The sequence below is a fragment of the Orcinus orca genome, chromosome 1 (genome assembly GCF_937001465.1).
Source record: "Orcinus orca chromosome 1, mOrcOrc1.1, whole genome shotgun sequence".
Taxonomy (NCBI): Eukaryota; Metazoa; Chordata; class Mammalia; order Artiodactyla; family Delphinidae; genus Orcinus; species Orcinus orca.
The window spans coordinates 55,852,416-55,870,789 of record NC_064559.1 but is presented as its reverse complement, the minus strand read 5'-3'; the positions used below and the strand labels follow the sequence as shown (position 1 = coordinate 55,870,789).

General features: G+C 48.1%; 1 protein-coding gene across 1 annotated transcript in view; it reads left to right on the top strand.

The window, feature by feature from the left end:
• TNN (tenascin N) overlaps window positions 1-16,924 on the top strand; it is a 53,285-nt gene extending 36,361 nt beyond the window's left edge. Inside the window, exons 11-18 of the mRNA XM_004269786.4 lie at window positions 17-280; window positions 2,667-2,797; window positions 4,206-4,338; window positions 4,793-4,944; window positions 10,031-10,127; window positions 11,029-11,196; window positions 13,211-13,374; window positions 15,679-16,924. Of these exons, the coding sequence (XP_004269834.2) occupies window positions 17-280; window positions 2,667-2,797; window positions 4,206-4,338; window positions 4,793-4,944; window positions 10,031-10,127; window positions 11,029-11,196; window positions 13,211-13,374; window positions 15,679-15,819 (1,250 nt within the window). The 3' untranslated portion in view covers window positions 15,820-16,924. The remainder of the gene's footprint in view (window positions 1-16; window positions 281-2,666; window positions 2,798-4,205; window positions 4,339-4,792; window positions 4,945-10,030; window positions 10,128-11,028; window positions 11,197-13,210; window positions 13,375-15,678) is intronic.
• The last annotated feature ends 1,450 nt before the right edge of the window (window positions 16,925-18,374 follow it).

Genomic DNA, 18,374 nt, shown 5'->3' with positions numbered 1-18,374 from the left:
GCATTTTTCCTTTCAGACATTGACAGCCCCAAAAACCTGGTGACCGACCAGGTGACAGAGAACATGGCCACCATCTCCTGGGACCCGGTGCACGCCGTGATTGACAGGTACCTGGTGCGCTACACCTCTGCTGACGGAGACTCCGGGGAGGTCCCGGTGGGGAAGGAGCAGAGCAGTGCCGTCCTGACGGGCCTGAGGCCGGGCGTGGAGTACACGGTGCACGTGTGGGCCCAGAAGGGGGACCGGGAGAGCAGGAAGGCCGACACCACGGCCCCGACAGGTACTGTCAGGGACGACGGGGGGGCATCAAACTCTTCACTCCTATCAGGAAACAGTCTTCCTCCACATTGGCTGGGGAGGGGAGCAGGGAACACAGTTTTTCACCTGTGGGCATTCTTCAAAGTGCTTCCTTTTTCACCTTTTTAAGGTAATGTATGTTGACAGGACAGTTCAGATGAAGATGAAAGAGTGTAGAGGAAGTGCTGTGAAAGTAAGACTGTGTAACTCTTCAAGATGGATGTGCAAAAGGTAGCCTCCCTTCCTACCCTGCCTCACCCAGCCCAGCTCCCAGACTCTCTGCCCTGGCTATGAGAACCTGGCTGGGCCTCCGTTTAGGGAGGAGGGAGGCAAGGAGCCTCTTCTGCTTCCATCTCCAGACTGGGGGCAGTGGTGGAGCATCTTCATCCCCTTACTACAGTAGGCGACCAATGGGGCCTGGACTGCTTGTCTTTTCTGTGCGTGATGAGGCCCCTGGTGTCGCCGAGCATCACCACGATCAGGCTTCAGAGGGACCTGACGGGATCACTGAGCCCACCCTGACATCCGTGGGCCTCTTTAGACAGTCTGGGCAAGGCCTGGGCCGTCCCCTGTGTGGCCGAGTACGCCATGCGTGGCCACTGGCATTAGAGGTGCCTTGATTCCTTTATTATTTTTGTTAGTTGCAATGAACAGAAGTTTTTAATCAAAAAAGTAATACATGCTGACAGTAAAATTTTTCAAACTAAACAAAGATATGTAGAAAGAAAAACTCTTGTCCACATCCCAGTGCTGACATCCAGTGCCTCTCTCCCAAGGCAACCAGCACCTTCCTCCTTCCTTCTCCCCTCCCCTTCCCTCCATTCCTCCTTCCCCTCTCTCTCTGTCTTCCTGTCTCTTCTTCTTTCCTTTATTCCTTCCTTCCACTCTTCCTTCTTCATCTTCTCTTTGCTTCACTTTCCCCATTTTTAAAGACAAAAATATTTCCTCTTTCTACTTTGCAGAAATGTGGAAATAACTAAGACGACATCTGAAGTTCATAACCCAGGGATGGGTGGGCAGTCAAAGAGGTGGCAGAAGCCAACTTGAGATATTTAAATAGTTAAGGTTTTGCTTTGATTTTGAAAGCAGGAAATTCAGTTTTTCCGTGTGATGGATGGAAGAAAATCCATACCAGATATTATGTTTTAGAAAGTCACACTAAGCTGATGTTACAGAAGCTCAAAATTTGTCAATATATCCTAATTCAAAGCGATAGCTGCCTGATTTCTATTAAACTACTGCAATCCAGTTCTCAGCTGAAATGCTACTGGGTAGAAAATAGCTTGGAGACATCTTTTTTGGAAACTTCTAAATTAAAATCACCTCCTATGATAATGATTTTTCAAAATGGAAATTTCCATTCATATCTTGTTCGGTTAAAAGAATCTGACCAATTATTGTGGTGTTGACTAAAATGTTTGCTGAGATTTAGTTTTCCTGGTCTACAGTGCACACACGCACCCACACTTTCCCTCTGGTGTTTGAGTGGGAAAGTGCATAGGAGCCAGAAGAAATCTCTGGTTTTCCTACATCTCTACTACCCTTTCTTCCTTTCTCTCCTCCTTTATACAAGCACCTTCCCCGCTTCCCCATTCTGTACAGGGTATGCATCTTAGACTGCATACTTAGTTATATAAGGCATAGAATTTTATTTATTTATTTTATTTTTTATTTTTGGCTATGCCACCATGGGGCTTGTGGGATCTTAGTTCCCTGACCAGGGATCAAACCTGGGACCCCTTCTGTGGAAGCATGGAATTCTAACCACTGAACTGCCAGGGAATTCCCCAAACTTTATATTTCTATACCAACTTAATTTCCATCATAAACTCCCATTCTGCTGGTTAGTTGGAAATCTCAGGAAACTTAGTGTCACGCTCCTTCCCCAGGGCTGTATGTAAGGTCTTGGGTGGTTTTCCAAGGCCAGGGAGTCCCATCCAGTATTTCGGTCATCCTTCTGGGTAGCTGTTTGCTGAGTGCCTCTGTGTGCAGGGACCTTCCAGATCTGCCTTCCCTCATCCTTCCTTGCCACTTTGGGAGCTCTGCGATCTCAGGGAATCTGTCTGCTGATTGAGATTGCTCATACCCACTGCTCTCTGGAGATCTGCTGGGGAGGTGGGAACCCAGGTTCACTCCCTCTGGGACTCACCCAACTCCCTGTTCCTTAATCCTCTTGTCCTCAGTGGGTTTATACTTTTAGAAACACGGATCCTAAAGGCCTTGTGGCAAGGAAGAATGGAGCCTGCTACCTGCTTGATGGGAGGAAGAAAAATGGGAGAATATATAGGGAGAAAACATAAGCCAACACCTCAAAAATTACCTTTTCTCATTACCTTAGTAATAATAATTACTTGGTGTTTTATATACAGACATTGACCCTCCCCAAAACCTTCATCCGTCTGCTGTAACACAGTCTGGTGGGGTATTGACCTGGACACCCCCCTCTGCTCAGATCGATGGCTATATTCTGACCTACCAATTCCCAGATGGCACTGTCAAGGTACTGGATGCTCCTTGTCTTTTCTCTTCTGCCCCTGCCCAGCCTCCCTATGAAGCAACTCCCTTGGGCCAGCCAGCTTGATAGGTGGCCCCATGGCAACCTGCTGATGAACGCATTGATCCTTATTGATCACCACCTATGTGCAAGGGACAATGCTAAACTTGGTCATCTGTAAACAATTTATGTGTGGTCTCATTTTTAAAAAAATAAATTTATTTATTTGTTTATTTTTGGCCGCGTTGGGTCTTTGTTGCTGCGCTCGGGCTTTCTGTAGTTGTGGCGAGCGGGGGCTACTCTTTGTTGCAGTGCACGGGCTTCTCATTGCGGTGTCTTCTCTTGTTGTGGAGCACGGGCTCTAGGTGCGCGGGCTTCAGTAGTTGAGGCTCGCGGGCTCTAGAGCGCAGGCTCAGTAGTTGTGGCTCATGGGCTTAGTTGCTCCCGCGGCATGTGGGATCTCGTGGACCAGAGCTCAAACCCGCATTGGCAGGCGGATTCTTAACCACTGTGCCACCAGGGAAGTCCCGTGTGGTCTCATTTTATAGGACTAACCTTTGTGCCTCCTCCTTCCTAGCTGACCGTCACATATCTGCTGGCCACACAATCTGCTCCATGTTATTTGGTTTAACGTCTGTCTTCCCCAATAAATGTTAGCACCATGAGGACAGGGAATTTTTGTGTGTTTTGACTATCTTTGTATCTAAGTGCTTGGAACTTAGCACTTGGTTGGTGTTCGATAAATATTTATTGAATGAATTGATTAACCCTTATTTCAAGAATTATACCTCCCGTCTGGAATCTGAAGGCCAGCACATTTTCGTAACTTGTCCAAGTGGGAAGTTATTATTCTCTCTCCTTCACAAGGAAAAAAGAAGGGAGGAAGGAGAAAAGGAAGGACCCCTTGATTTATTCATTATCTCAGTTAATGCTTATGACAGTCCTGCCAGGAAAGTTCACCCTATGTTTATAGAGCAAGTAAGACAGTTTCAGAAGAAAGGTTATTGAAAAACCAACTATCTCCCTGCCTCACAGATAACCATAGCCTGCTTCACCTTCCCCATTAACTTCTCAGCCTGGTGTTGCCAGCCTGTTGCTTCCAGTGGTGGCTGAGGTTGATGCCCCAGCATGTATTTGGGGGGCAGAGGTCGCCAGAACACCTAGTGGGTGCTCTCCCAGTGGCAGTGCCAGGTGCTGGTTTCCAGCTAGAGCTCCCAGAAGTGCTGAATCTCCTTGGCACAGCCCTTCAGAGAAGCAGCTAGAACCTACTTGGATTCTGGGTTGCCAATGAGCCCTCAAAGAGACAAAACTCTACCCTCCCAGGTAGCTTCTGTTATTAGCACCAGGGAATGCTATTGACACCTAGGGTGCTGGGGGTGATAAATGAATGTCTACTGTCTCCTTTGTTTGGTAGGAGGTGCAGCTTGGAAGAGGGGACCAGAGGTTTGAGTTGCAAGGCCTTGAGCAGGGTGTCACCCTCCCTGTCTCCTTGCTTGCCTTTAAGGGTGATCGCCGGAGCAGGAGCGTATCCACCACCCTTTCCACAGGTAACGTGAGCTCGTGCACTCTGCATAAGAATGCAGTGGAGGACAAGCATTGGAGAGGCCAGAAGAGGTGTCCAAGGAAGAGCAAGTGGCTACAGGATTCTGGATTTCTCTAGACAGGGGGAAATGGAAGTGAGGTCATGAGTTCAAAAGAAATCCATCCCATGGTAGAGAGATGAAGGAGGGGAGTGAAATAGTGTTATTTGGTGAGAGGGGAGTTGGGTTGGAGGAGGAGGAAGTGATGTGAACTTGACCTTATTTCTAATACATTTGGAGGGTTTCATGAGAGCAGAACGAGTGAGAAAAAAAAGATGTGCGTGAAGAGTTGGAAGAAGCAAAGTAGTAGGAGGTTCCAAAATAATTTCTAAACATAATAATGTTAAAATAGGGGACAAGCCCCACTCCCCTCCTCCCTTGCCCTTCTCCTAACGACACTGTCCCTCTGCTTGGCTCCCAGTTGGTGCCCGTTTTCCACACCCTTCGGACTGCAGTCAAGTTCAGCAGAATAGCAACGTCGCCAGTGGTCTCTACACCGTCTACCTGCACGGGGATGCCGGTCGGCCCCTGCAGGTGTACTGTGACATGGACACGGATGGAGGCGGCTGGATCGTGAGTCACACGGAGCCCTGGGCAGTGTCTTGCTTCTCAGGCCAGGAAGCTCTGTTTCTTCTTCATACGTGGGAGGGAGGAGCTTTGGTGACTTGCTGCCGTTTTTAAAGAGATCCCACCCCACTGGAAGAATAGAGCCCGAAGTACTTCCCTCCTGGGATAGAGCAGGCTTTGTAAACTAAGGCTGATGATTGGGAAGGCTTGTGGGTTTATCACTGTCTACTAATGCCCTTTACACGTGTGTTAACCTACATTTTACTCTGTGCAAAGCACTCTCATAAACATGACCCTCACACATGAGCTATAGAGTAAGTGAGAGAGATTATTGTTCATATTTTATAGGTAAATTGAAGCCCAAGAGGACAAGTGCCTTGGCTAAGCCACATGAGTTAATAACAAAGTTGGGACCAGATTTTAGGACTCCAGCCTCCTGGGTCATTGGTCTTCCCAATGGGTCACCTCAGGCCATACAAGATGGAAACACATGGCCTCTTTGTGGGCTCAGTCCTCTGAATTGGAGCCTTTGTCCAAGTTCTGTACCCTGGCTCCACAGTACAGAAGCAAGGCCTTTGAAACTTTGATACGAAAGGCTAAAACCTGAGAGAAGGAGACTTGGCAATGTTCTGACCGTCCCTCTTCCGTGTGGAGGTTTTGCTCTCTGTGGGCCGGTAAACCACATGGTACCTTCTTTGACTGCATCTGCATGATCCAATTATATGATGAGCTGCTTTTGAGAGTTTCTATCTGATCTTTCCATCTCCCCCACCCCCTTCTTCCTGTACCCGAACAGAGAGAGGCTCTCACTGCTCCAAACCAGCCTGCATTCCTACCCACTGTGCTTCCACCACTCACTGTGGGGAGGAGAAAGCACGAGCTCATGGAGCTCCAACTATGTTCATTTACACATTCGCTCAGGGGCCTGCAAGACCAAAGACACTTGAACAGCCACCGATAAAATGATAGCATCTAATAAGCAGCAAAGAAGAAAACGTATTATCCACACAGCTGCATCTGATGGCTGAAAGGCAGTAATGGGATTGGATGGGGGAAATTCCTGATCGATTTATAAAAAATAATGGAACAGAATGTAACATGGGAGGCCTTCCACCTGACCAGACTCACAGGGCTGTACCTGCTGCTTCTCATCAGCACCATTGTAGCTCTAAGCATTCTGTCCCTTCAGGCTTGAAGCCGGTTCCCTGCGTTTGTGCCCATAGATGTCCATTGGCAGGATGTTTGTTCTGTCCAATGTGACCTTTCTGAAAGCCAGCCTCGCACAGGGCAGGAGATGTGTGTCTAGGGCAACCTTTCGAAAGAGCCCTGCTAGTCTGTCTGCCTGGGAGTACCCAGGATTTTTCCACAAATATTTATTGAGTGCCTACTATGTGTCAAGTACTCTTTTACATACTCAGCAGTGAACCCAACAGACAGAAGTCCCTGACCTCAAGGATCTTGCCTTCTACATCTTGCCCATGCAAGTGACCTTTACTGGAACACAGATGTCAGTTCCAGAAATAACAGAATCACTCTGGGTTCTAAACAATGCCAGTCCCCCACCCCCTCCCAAGTCTTGTTTTCTCACCCAGACTCCTGAAGATAATACATGAACTGAAATTCTATAGGGTTCTCCTCAAAGCTACCACACTCCAGAAAATATACGGAGTCCTGAAAACTTCTCTACCAAATCTTTTACTGACGGTTTCCATGTTTTTGGGGGTTCAGGAGTCTGCTGTCATTGAAAGATGATCATCTTCTGAATACGTTGCTCTTCTAAATTGAGCTTCTCAAATCCCTTTAAGGAGATTCTTCTCCATCCCAGGCAGCAGAAACCCAATTTGATTAACAGGCCAGGACTCTGCCATGAGTTAACTGAGGCTATGGGTGGGAGGCTGGAATGAAGACCCTCAGGGAACACTTAAGTGTCTCAAATATTTCCGTCTTTGTTTTCCATCTTGCAAGTCCTAAGGACTACACGAGGGGCTCTTTCCACAGGCATTTAAATGAGATTTTCATTTTTTCCTCTTGGTTTAGGCATTCAGGACTGTGAGTAAGTTCTAGGGTGCAGTGAAGCTCTGTTGTGTAGAACCAGGCAGAAAGGGATTTTTTTCTCCTTTGAGACTTACTTGCTAAGGGGCTTTTGTTACCCCAGGTAGTTCATTATAAGGTATTTTCACCTCATAGAAGGGAATAGACTAGATTCTGATTGAGTCAGTTAAGGCTAACTGATCAAGATGTCCAAATGATCCCCGTGGGTCAGTTCATTTGGAATCTGATATCATAAAATGCAAGCTAACATTTATTGAGATCTAACAATCACTTATTATATCTGTATGTATGTGCCAGACTCTGGCCTCTATACTTTATGATTTATCATGATTGGTGACCTTGCTGAAGCCTTGATTTAAGAGAATGGCAAATGGGCTATTAACATCTTGATCTAATAGTTTAGAGAAGCGAGGCTTGCCAAGGTTAACTAACTTGCCCAAGGACACCGCTAGTAAGTATACAGCTGGGTGTAAACAGTGATGCCAAGAGCAGCAGAACCATTTTTTGGAGTTTCCCTAGCCAAGCTGAAGCATTAGTAACACAAACAAAGAAAAAAACAAATTAAAAAATGCTTGGGCACTGTGTTCACTGATTAGAGATAGAGACCAAATGCCAGGAGGACAGGATCAAATTTGAGCCTGACCTTACAGTATAACTAATTATATCAGCGGGAACGGAATTTGATGCAAGGTGTGTGGAACCAAACATTGATGCCCACCTCTGCCCTAGGATGCCACTGTCGGTGATACAGGAGTCGTCCCAGGTGCTAGGAAATTAACAGCCTCAGAATCTTACGACATGCTTTTTGAACAACAGGGTCAGTAGAGCTGGTTTTTTCAGACTTTCTCATGGAAATATGAGGAAGCAGTGTTTTATCTTTGCATCAGCCACTGAATAGTTAGTTGTGTAACTCTGGCTGTTTGCTTTTCTGAACTTTCACATCTGTAAAATGGCATTGTATATTCTTGCCCTGGAGTCAGCCCTTAACAAATGCTCAACAAGTGATTGTTACACAAGTGAATAAATGAAAAAAGAAACGAGGGAAGCCAGGAAAGGAAGGGGACGTCTCTAAAAGACGGACACGTGAAAAGATGGGAAAGGGAACAGCAGTGTTAGTGCAGTGGGTCGTTGTTCGCCATGACGATCCCTAAGTTCTGCTCAGAGGCTCTGTATCCTTTTCGTGTCCTGTCTCACGAGTCCTCCCAGCACCTCTGAGGTAGACACCTCCTTCCCGCTTCTAACCTGTTGGACAACAAGCTGACTGAGGCTCAGGAATAGAAATGATGGACTCGCCAACCCCCTGCCAGGACTCCCACCCATTGCTGTCTTCTTTCAGTGCCTCCTGGGCCAGCAGACAGGGAGCTGGCGGTGAGCTCCCACTCGGAGCTCTCGGCGTTGTTGTGGGCAAGCTGCTCTCTCCTCTTCCCCATCTCTTCCCAGAGAAAAGTGTCAAGAATGCTCAAGTATCAGGAGGTTTACCTCATCAGATTCAAGATAAAGTGCTCGACTTCAAGGCACGTGGTGTGAAGCATGGTGGAAAGGCGGGGGGGTTGGATTTTGTGTTGGGAGTCTGCTTTTGAATGAACACGAAGGAAAGGAGGCAGAGAGGAAGATGGCACTCCAGCCTTGGGGAGTTCCAGACTCATTTGTGAAGTCAGCTAGGAGGGTGTCTAGCGTGGCCCTCAAGGCCAGGAGGAATTAGCATACGTAGGTGTGTTTAGCTTTTAGGTACTTTTTAGGTTTACTTCATAGAAAAGAATCCAATGTACTCTGACTGGAACTGCCTCCCTTCCTCAGACAGAGGAAGTTTTGAAAAGAAAGCAGCCTGTACTCTCATGAAACAGTCCCACCTCCGTTTCCACGTTGTCCCTTCTCACTCACTCTTCAGCCCCGTCCGGTTTGCCTTCTGCTCTTCTGCACAGCCTTTGCTCAAGTCACTGGCGATTCCGTGTCACCAGATTCTGTGGACAGTTTGGACCTCATGCTCCCTGACTTCTCACCAGCACTTGATACTATTGGGCGCACCTTTCTCCAGCGGCCTTTCTGATTCCGCATTTTCCCAGTTGTCCTTCACGTCGCTAGTTGCTCCCCTTTCGCCTTAATGCACTTATCCTGCTGTGTGTGGCTCTTATATCTCGGGGACTGCAAGGCTTCATTCTAGGCCACTTTCTCTTTTCAGTTCCTGTTTTCTTCCCACGTGGTCTCATCCTTCCAGTGGCTTCATCTTCCTCTCTACGTCCTGGTGGCTTTCCATGTTAGTTAGGATAGAACGGGCTATGCTGCAGTAGCAAACCAACCCCAGATTTCAATGATTTAACCCATAAAAGGTTTTTGCTCACATGTGCAAAGTCACTTCTCAGTGGTGACTCAGGAATTCAGGCTGATCACAGCTTGTGGCCCTGCCCTGTCATCACGTGGCCTTTACCGTGGCACTGTGGCCCAGGGCAATGGAAGAGAGAGTGTGGAGACCCCCAGCCCATAGCTATGCTCCTGTTTACAGTCCTGTGGTTGGAACAAGTCATATGGTTCCAGCTTAGCTGTAAGAAAGGCTGAAAAAGAAAGTCTCCCTGTGTTCGGGGGGTGAGGAGAGTGAAAGGGGACTTGCTGAGCACCCAGCACTGTCTCAGATACACAGGTGCACCTTCTAAGTCCAGCCTGGCTCTCTCCTGAGAACTCTAGCCCTTACATTCAGTGGTTCCTGTGGCATCTTTGTTCACCAGGATACCTCAGAAGTCGCTCACACTTACCCGGTCCCCAGATGAGCTCTGCGGCACTCACGGAAACTGTCCTCTCTCACAGCCCCTTTCCCAGCGATCGGCTGAGTGAACTGCCCTCAGCGCTGCGAGCCCACACCACGAGAGGCAGTCTTGACATCCTCCTTTCTCTCAGCTCCACTTCCAGTCCCTCGCCACGTCTGTCAGTTTTCCCTTCTGTCCCCTCTGCCCATCCTCAGGGCAGCCCCACTCCACTGTGCTGCCCTCTGTCACTCAGCCACGTCTGTTCAGGTATGTCAGAGGGAAACGTCCATCTCCCTCTTCAGGTCTTCCAGAGGCGGAACACTGGGCAGCTGGATTTCTTCAAGCGCTGGCGGACCTACGTGGAAGGCTTCGGGGACCCCATGAGGGAGTTCTGGCTTGGTATGACCTTTGAGCATGCATAAAGGCTGAGGTGCAAACGGGAGACTCCCCTCTGAAAAGCTGGTCAGGCAGCTTGCGGAAGCTCACCACGTTCAGGAAGAGCTCTGAGCGACAGGGACTCTCTGAGGAACCTGCCGACCAGGGCGTTGGTGTGGCTGTTTCGCTGGGAAGGTTCTCATGTGCTCTGGGCATGTGAGAGGGTGGGACTGTCACAGGTGGGTGGGCTTTATGCTGCATCTAAGGCCCGCACAACCTGCCTGCAGCCTGAACTTTTCAGAAACCACAAGAGGAGAAAAATAGTTGATTGATCGAGACTCTGGGCTCTCACTGGGAGGTCATACGAGTCCCTGACATTCTGCTAGTAATGCCAGTCGTTATGGCATCGTTTTTTCCCTTTTACGTCTGCTCTATTCTGGAGCAGACGTTCATAGAGAATGAAATAGCCAAAAGCATCAATTGGGAAATGAAGAGTTAAAAAATCATAATCTGGATACTCAGCGTCTGATAGAGTAGATGATGTTTGTGGTTTGCTTGGTACAAAAGTCCCTTCGGTGACCTTAGAGTCAGTAGGTGATCTCCTCTCCCGCTTGGTGAGACCAAGTATGATAAATAGAACAGCTTCTGCTTGAGAGAGAAGGAGTCAGTGGGGGCAGATTCATCCCACAATCAACCCCTCCACTCCCTCCCAGAGGATGTGGTTTCCACACTCAGAAGCATGACTGTGCCAAAGACATAATGAGATGAGAAAATGAGCCCCCCAGAAGAGATGGTGTAGGGAAGGCCCCCATTAGCAGAGGAGGTGAAGGCTAAGGCAGCTTTGTGGGCTGAAAGTCTCCGATGCCACTGGTGGGTGCTAACACACCGGTTGATTGGTTACCGGAATTCCATTCCTGATTCTTAGGACTCGACAAGCTACACAACCTCACCACAGGCACGCCCACCCGCTATGAGGTGAGAGTGGACTTACAGACTGCCAACGAATCTGCCTATGCCGTATATGACTCCTTCCGAGTAGCCTCCAGCAAGGAGCGGTACAGGCTGACAGTTGGGAAATACAGAGGCACAGCAGGTGAGACAAACCGTGTCCTTCCTGCTGGGATCTCCTGCTCCGTGTGTCTGAGGGTTGGTCGGCCACCTGCCATGGGTCTCGGGGGGATAGAATATTGTTCTGTGAAGGTGAATTGTCCTCGCTGACAAGTGAGGCCCCACTCCCTGCAGGGGATTAAACAGAATTATTGAAGCAGTCTTTGACTGTCATAAAATTGGAACTTCTGTACATTACACACTGATCCCCCCCCAGTAAAATCCCTCCTCTTATACTCCCCCAATTCGGGCTGTTGTACATTAGCTGATGAACCCACATTCTGAGAGATTTCGTGGTGTCTGCCCACCACTCATTCGGCTTCAGCAGTGTGACTGCCATTCTTGCATAGCAGTGTGTGTATTATTTAAATATATACATATATATATATATATATTTTTTTTTTCTGAATGAATGAATGAGGTTGCAGGACAAAAGTTCTCAATCTTTAGCTGGCATCAGAAGGGCTTGCTGTCATCTGAAGGGCTTGTTAAAGCACAGACTGCAGGGTATGACCATGGAGTTTCTGGTTTTGTGTGTCTGGGGTGGACCTGGGACCGTGCATTTCTAACAAGTTCCAGGTGCTGCAGCTGCTGCCCGTTCAGGGTCCACTTTGAGAATCATTGCTGTAGATGGTCAGAGACAGCCCGTCCTTGTTAGGCATAATCAAAGCCTGCTGTTGAAATAAGGAAGCTTCCTGTGGAACGGTGTCTCAGAAGGAACTCTGGGCTTGGAATCTCAGGTCGGAGATTTGAGTCCTGGCTCTGCTGCTTGTGGACTGTGGGACTGTGACAAATTCCTAGAGTCTAACCTCTGTGAGTTTGTTTCCTTATGGGATTAAGAGCTGCCTGACCCACCCCTCAGGCTTGTTGTGGGCATCAAATGAGAATGTATATGTGAAGGTGATGGGTAACTCAGAGATCAGATTAAATGGAAGTATTGTTATTGTAGGAACAGAACTTGATTAAGCTTGGGACTGATATGAGCCCTTATTGCATTTTATGAGCTGAATTAAAAAGTAAACTTATAAAAGGATGACAAATGTGATGGGGAAATAGTAGAATACAAGTAAAATAATTAAGGCAGATTTCTAGATAGGATGAACGAAGCACTTAATTGTACCTATGTGCCCAGAAGGGCTCTAGAAGTTCAGGTGTGTGTGTGGGAGGATTACTAAGGAGAATCTTCCTCAGGAGTGGGGTTGAGCTGGGCTTTGAGGAATGGTGAGGCTTTGGAATGATGAAGGGCAGAGAGAAACAGGCGAGCAGAGGCATGGAAGATGGATGCGTCCACTTCACACGTGGAGGGCGCCTGTGCGGATAGGGGGCTGTGAGATTGTGCAAAGGGTACAGCCAAGTTACAGGCCTGAAAAGCCAGGAGGAGGAATTCACTCCGTGTGGGAGGAATTAGGCCAGAGATGATGAAAATGGACGCTTAATCTTCAGAAGAGCTAGGAAAGCTGTTGTGTTAACACAGGCCTGGAGAGAGATGAGAACAGCCCAGGGTGGCAGCCGTGGGTGCAGGGGTGTATAGGAGTGATCTGCAGAAGGAAGGGCTTGATAATGGGGTACACAGGATTGTCAGATGTGGCTCGGGGGGACCCAGTCTGGGTGACTGGGAGGATGCTCAAGCAGAGACAGGAGCACAGAAAGGGAGTTAGTTGTGTGAGAGTGGTCGGTACTATGGGGAGCGTCAAGGAGTTTGGTTTTGGGTGTTTGGATATTTTACTGTGAAGCCTCTAAGTGAAAATGCTTTTAAAGCTATTGGAGAAACAGGCCTGAAGTTTGGGTGACAAGCCCGGAAAGAGAATCTATTCATCCGTATCGTGTTCTCATCTTGGCGATTTTGAGAAAAAAGTGGCTCCTTGTGGCCTAACTGACTGGATCCCTAGCGTTTTCATGCTTGGAGGTTTTCCTGCCCCCAGTCCTCTTTCAGGCCAGAGTTTGATCACGCCCTCAGGGGTGAACTTGGGCTCTCCCCTCTCATGTCTTCTCTCCTGCAGGGGACGCTCTTACTTACCACAATGGATGGAAGTTTACAACCTTTGACAGAGACAATGATATCGCCCTCAGCAACTGTGCCCTGACGCATCATGGTGGCTGGTGGTACAAGAACTGCCACTTGGCCAACCCTAATGGCAGATACGGGGAGACCAAGCATAGTGAGGTAGGTGACAGGGGAACATCTTTTTTGTCCCAAGCTTTTCCCATATTGTGTTCCTAGAGTGACACCCTCCAGACTGGTTTGTCTGACCCTCTCCTTCTGATGCCCAGCAGTCAGGGCAGTAAGGCTTCTTCTCCAGGTTCCATGGCCTTGAGGTCAAGGCCCTCCCTGCCCATCTGCTGCAGCCCCTCCCCACTCTACATTCCCACCAATGCTGCACCCTTACTCAGTGCGGGGAAGTACTCAGGCTGCCCACCGCTTAATAGAGATGATATGGGTCCCACACCATCTCACTTTACGAGTTCACACATGGACACTGTCTTGGTCAGCTCAAGCTGCTGTAACAAAATAATATAGCCGGCATGGCTTAGACAGCAGACATTTATTTCTCATGGCTCTGGTGGCTGGGAAGTCCAAGATCCAGTTCCCAGCAGATTCAGTTCCTGATGAGAGCTCTTTCTGGCTTGTGGATGGCCACCTTTTCACAGCATCCTCACATAGTGTGGAGAGAGAGAGAGAGAGCTCTGGCCTGTCCTTCTCTTCTTATAAGGGCACTGATCCCACCATGGTTGACCTACCCTCATGATGTCATCTAACCCTAATTACCTCCCAAAGGCGCCATCTCCGAATACCGTCATGTTGTGGGGTCGGGGCTTCAACATATGCAATTTGGCGGGGGAGGGGCACAAACATTTTATCCGTAACAGACACTTCAGAATTCTTTCTAGTCGTTCATCCAGTTAAACCAGAGCTATTTTTCTCAGTCCTTTGATCACGGGGAAAACAAAGTTTTCTGTCTTATGTCAGACCCACCCTTGGATCCACTTCATCCAGAGCCACCCAAAGTCTGCCCAGAGCGTTGTGCTAAACTGGTTTCTCCAGTTCAGGAGTGTGCACACAGGGCCAGGAGTTGGCGAGGGCTCCTCCCCCGCTCCCTTGCTCTGCAACTTTCCAATCCGTGATTTCTTGAATCCTCTTGCCCCGTGAACATCGTCGTGATTCCTCGCCAGCTTCCAGGCATCTCCTGCCTGCTCCCTCACAGCTTCTTAGAAATTGCATCTTTGTTCCTACCCATCATGAATCCATCCCCTCCATGAACTCTCCCCTTCCTGGGTTTCTCATTTCCCATCCTAGATCTTGATCCTAGCCTTCAGGAAGCCACATCTCCCCAGAACTCATACATAGTGTACCAATATGACTGTAAATATTAGTACATCTGAAGTCCAGGTACATTTTGATTCCTTTGGTCCTAACCAGGCAGCAGGGACTCCCAATCCTTATGTGATTTTCAAAGGGAAGAAGAAATTTGTCCCCAGGGGAGCCATGGAGGGTGTGCCCATGAATCATGGTGGCAGCATGTGGGCTGACTCAGGGAAGCCTGTGACCAGAGATCAAATATTTGAAATGAGCAGCCAGCATGCCCTAAACCATCCCCATATTTGCTAATAAAAGACATTCATCTGGTTAATGTGCTTTTCACAGTCTGCAAGGCATTTAGCTTCTTGTTTATTATTTACCTCACAAATTAAAATACATAAAATTGGTCACTTGGGCTCTTTATTGGCCAGGTTGCAAGGTTATTAAGTGAATTAAATATTATTGTGCTCACCCATCAAAAGTCCTAAAATGAGATTTAGTTTTCAGCAGACTATTTATTACCCCAGAGCTAATATCTAAACAGTCTAAATTGAAAATGATTTTCCACAATTGGCCAATTAATATGTTTACTGTTGCCTTTAATTTTTTGTAAAGGAAAAGTGAGGCAAAGATAATTCGATCATTGCTGGCCAGGTTGACCCCGCGTTACCTTTGCTGCTGCTCTGGCCTCACTCGCCTCCTGGGCTCACAGCCCCCATCCTCCAACCACAGGGGACTTCCAAATTGTCAGCCTGTCTAACCTCAGCTGCCCAGCAGAGGGAGCACGCTTCTAGATTCCTGTCTCACTGCCTTTATAAATACCCTAGTCTCTCCCCTAAGCAGAGAGGGAGTAGTTTCCCTGGCAAAGAAACATTCTTTGGTACCATAATCCACCCCACCCTCTCCCAGGTGCCTCTTTTTGATGTTGGCTTATTTATTTATTTTTTGCGGTACGCGGGCTTCTCACTGTTGTGGCCTTTCCCGTTGCGGAGCACACGCTCCGGACGCGCAGGCTCAGCGGTCATGGCTCACGGGGATCCACCCGGACCGGGGCACGAACCCGCGTCCCTTGCATCGGCAGGTGGACTCCCAACCACTGCGCCACCAGGGAAGCCCTATTTATTTGTTTTATTTATTTATTTATTTAATTTACTTATTTATTTAATGTAGGGGGTGAACTGGGAGCCATGGAAAGGACATGAATTCTCCATTCCTTTTGTGGAGTTGAAGATCCGCCCTCATGGCTACAGCGGGGAGCATGTCCTGGGCAGAAAGAAGCAAACACTGGGAGAAAATTCGAGAACATTCTGACGGCCCATTCATGCACTTATTGCACAAGAGGAGACCAGCCCGGGGTTGGGGCCTGTGTAAGCATGGGGTGGGGTGGGTACTAATGACTGGCTAATGGAAGTCTGAGGGGTGCTCATAGCCCTTGGCTTCTGAGATGGCTCGATAACCTGCAGGACAAAGCATGTCACCAAGCTTCCAACCATACAGCTCACTTCCTTGTCACCTGCATTTTGCCCACCTGTATTGTGGGCCTGAAAATCAACACAAAAATAGCTGCACAATGTGTATGGGCGAGACAGCACTGGAACTGCAAGGTTTTCTGCTCTATCTACAGTAACAAATATACGGGATTAGGGCAAAAAAAAAAGGGGCGGGGGATAAGGAATCACCTAGTACTTCTTCAATTGGAAATCTCTGGAAATTGGTATATATGTATTCAGGGCTCTGCTAATACAAATCTTCTGTCTAAAAAGAAACACCAAAGGGGGGTTTGACGACAAGGGGCTGAGGTAGCCTGAAACTTACCTTCCATTACCACTGGAAAATTGGTAAAATCTTTTTTGAGGAAAAAGACATAAATCTTCCCCTTTTAAAGATAATTGCTGAAGTTATGAGGAAGAATAAAGGGAACCAAAAGGGACCAAGAGGGATTTGAATTTTGCTGTGTTCTGACCAGTATCCTGCGTGCTGGAAACCCCAGCTTCCATGTCACTGTTACTTTTAAGTGCCCCCTTTCCAGCCACCTGCATTATCACTCTTGTAGATCTGCGTATGTTGTGAATAAATTCTCACTTATTTCAATTTTAAATAATTTGACTCTCTTGGTAATTGGTTCCTCCCAAAGACCCTTTTCTGTGACTCCCTTTCGTACTGTCAAGTCCTCAGCCTCCCTCCTCTCTCCTTCCTGCCCCTGCCCTCCCCCTACCCCACCCCGCCCTGTCGGACCCCTGGGTTTCCTGAAAGTGCTCAGCAACCAGAGGCTTATTGTTTGAGTGGACACTTGGCAAGGTCAGATCCTTTTGGCTTATTTTCCTATCACTTTGGAAGGTTTTTCTGTGGCAAAGTCAGTGACCATTGAAGAAACTTAATTTCCTATTCGAGAAAAAAAAAATAAACCACTTGATTAAAAAACATTTGCCTTGTGTTGTTTTCCCCACATAAGTACACTTGAATTCTAAATTTAACCTAAGTGCAAGCAAAGGTACCATCTGTGCATTATAATGGAGTTTGGTTGGCCATGGCCTCTGACTGGTGTGATGGCCAATCATGGTATTTGGAACCAGGAAGTGGGTGAGTGGGGAGGAAGACAAGTGCCCTAAAAGCTGCGGTCCTCCTCGAGGGTTCTGGAGTCGTTTATTGCCTCGGGTTCTCCAGGTTTTAACCTCTGTCCGAATGCCAAGCCATACTTCCGAAACAGTGTTTGTCAACCTTTAAAATTTTCAGCATCCCCTTGGCTCCCTACACACATGCACTGAGCAATGCCCTGGTAACCTCTCGGTCTGATAAAGTGTGGTCTGGATGAAGTACAGTGTCAGCGTGGGGGCTAGTGGTTTAAAAACGTGCTTGCACCTCTCATCTATTCAAGGAGAATTTAAGTGTCTGCTTGCTTATCAGGCAGTGTTCTGGGCACTGGGGAGCCAGCGGTGAGCTCACAGAGGTAAGCAAGCCAGACATGGTCCTTGCGCTACTGGATTATGTGTGCTGCCATTCATCCACTCATTAACTCATTCATTCAACAAATACTGATGAAGCGCTATTCTGTGCTGGGTTCTACTCTGTGCCCTGCTGCTATAGAAGTGAACCAAACACAAGATTCCTGCCCTTGTGCTTAGATTCTACTTGTGGAGACTGACAATAAAAAACAGATACACGTACAATTCCAGAAGGGATGAGTGCCATGGAAGAAAATTATAGTAGGATTAAGAGATGGAGGGAGATTGGTGGCAGAAGTGGGGGACTCCACGGGCCTCTCTGAGGAGTAGATATTTGCAGAGACTGGCCAGATGTTTTTAGTTTGATCCAACTTCCTCACGGCTGGAGGCTGAGCTAATTTCCTTGTCCGTTTTAAAGCTCCCTTTGCACAGCTTCTCAGTTCCGAGGCCTCTGGTCTCCTGTTTGCACACGAAGTGCTCACCTTGGTGGCTCCGTAGCCCTGTGCTCATCCCAGTGGGTGCAGCCTTTTTAGAAAAGAAAAGCCTCCTTTGCAAAGTGGATCAAACTCTGGAATGATTCAGAGCGGGGGTGGGGTCGGGTGCATCGTGGGTGGTGCTTCCCAAATTTAACTGCACTTGTCACATGTGCCTGGTGGGGCAGGATTGCTGGGCCGCAGCTCTTCTGACTCAGCAGCTCTGGGCCAGGGCTGCTGTTGGATGGGTGACCGCTCTCTGAGTAGCTCTGGCGGCACAGGGGGCACCCTCTGCTGGCCTGTTTGCTCAGGAGGCGTCTGTGATGGTGGCAGCAGCACAGCCCCATCTGTGTTCACCAACCCTGGTGATTTCCCACCGCTGGCCAAGAAGAGGGCTTGTGGGAAACTGGAGCTGTTTCTTGCATTCTTTTGCCTGTAGGGTCCTTGCTGC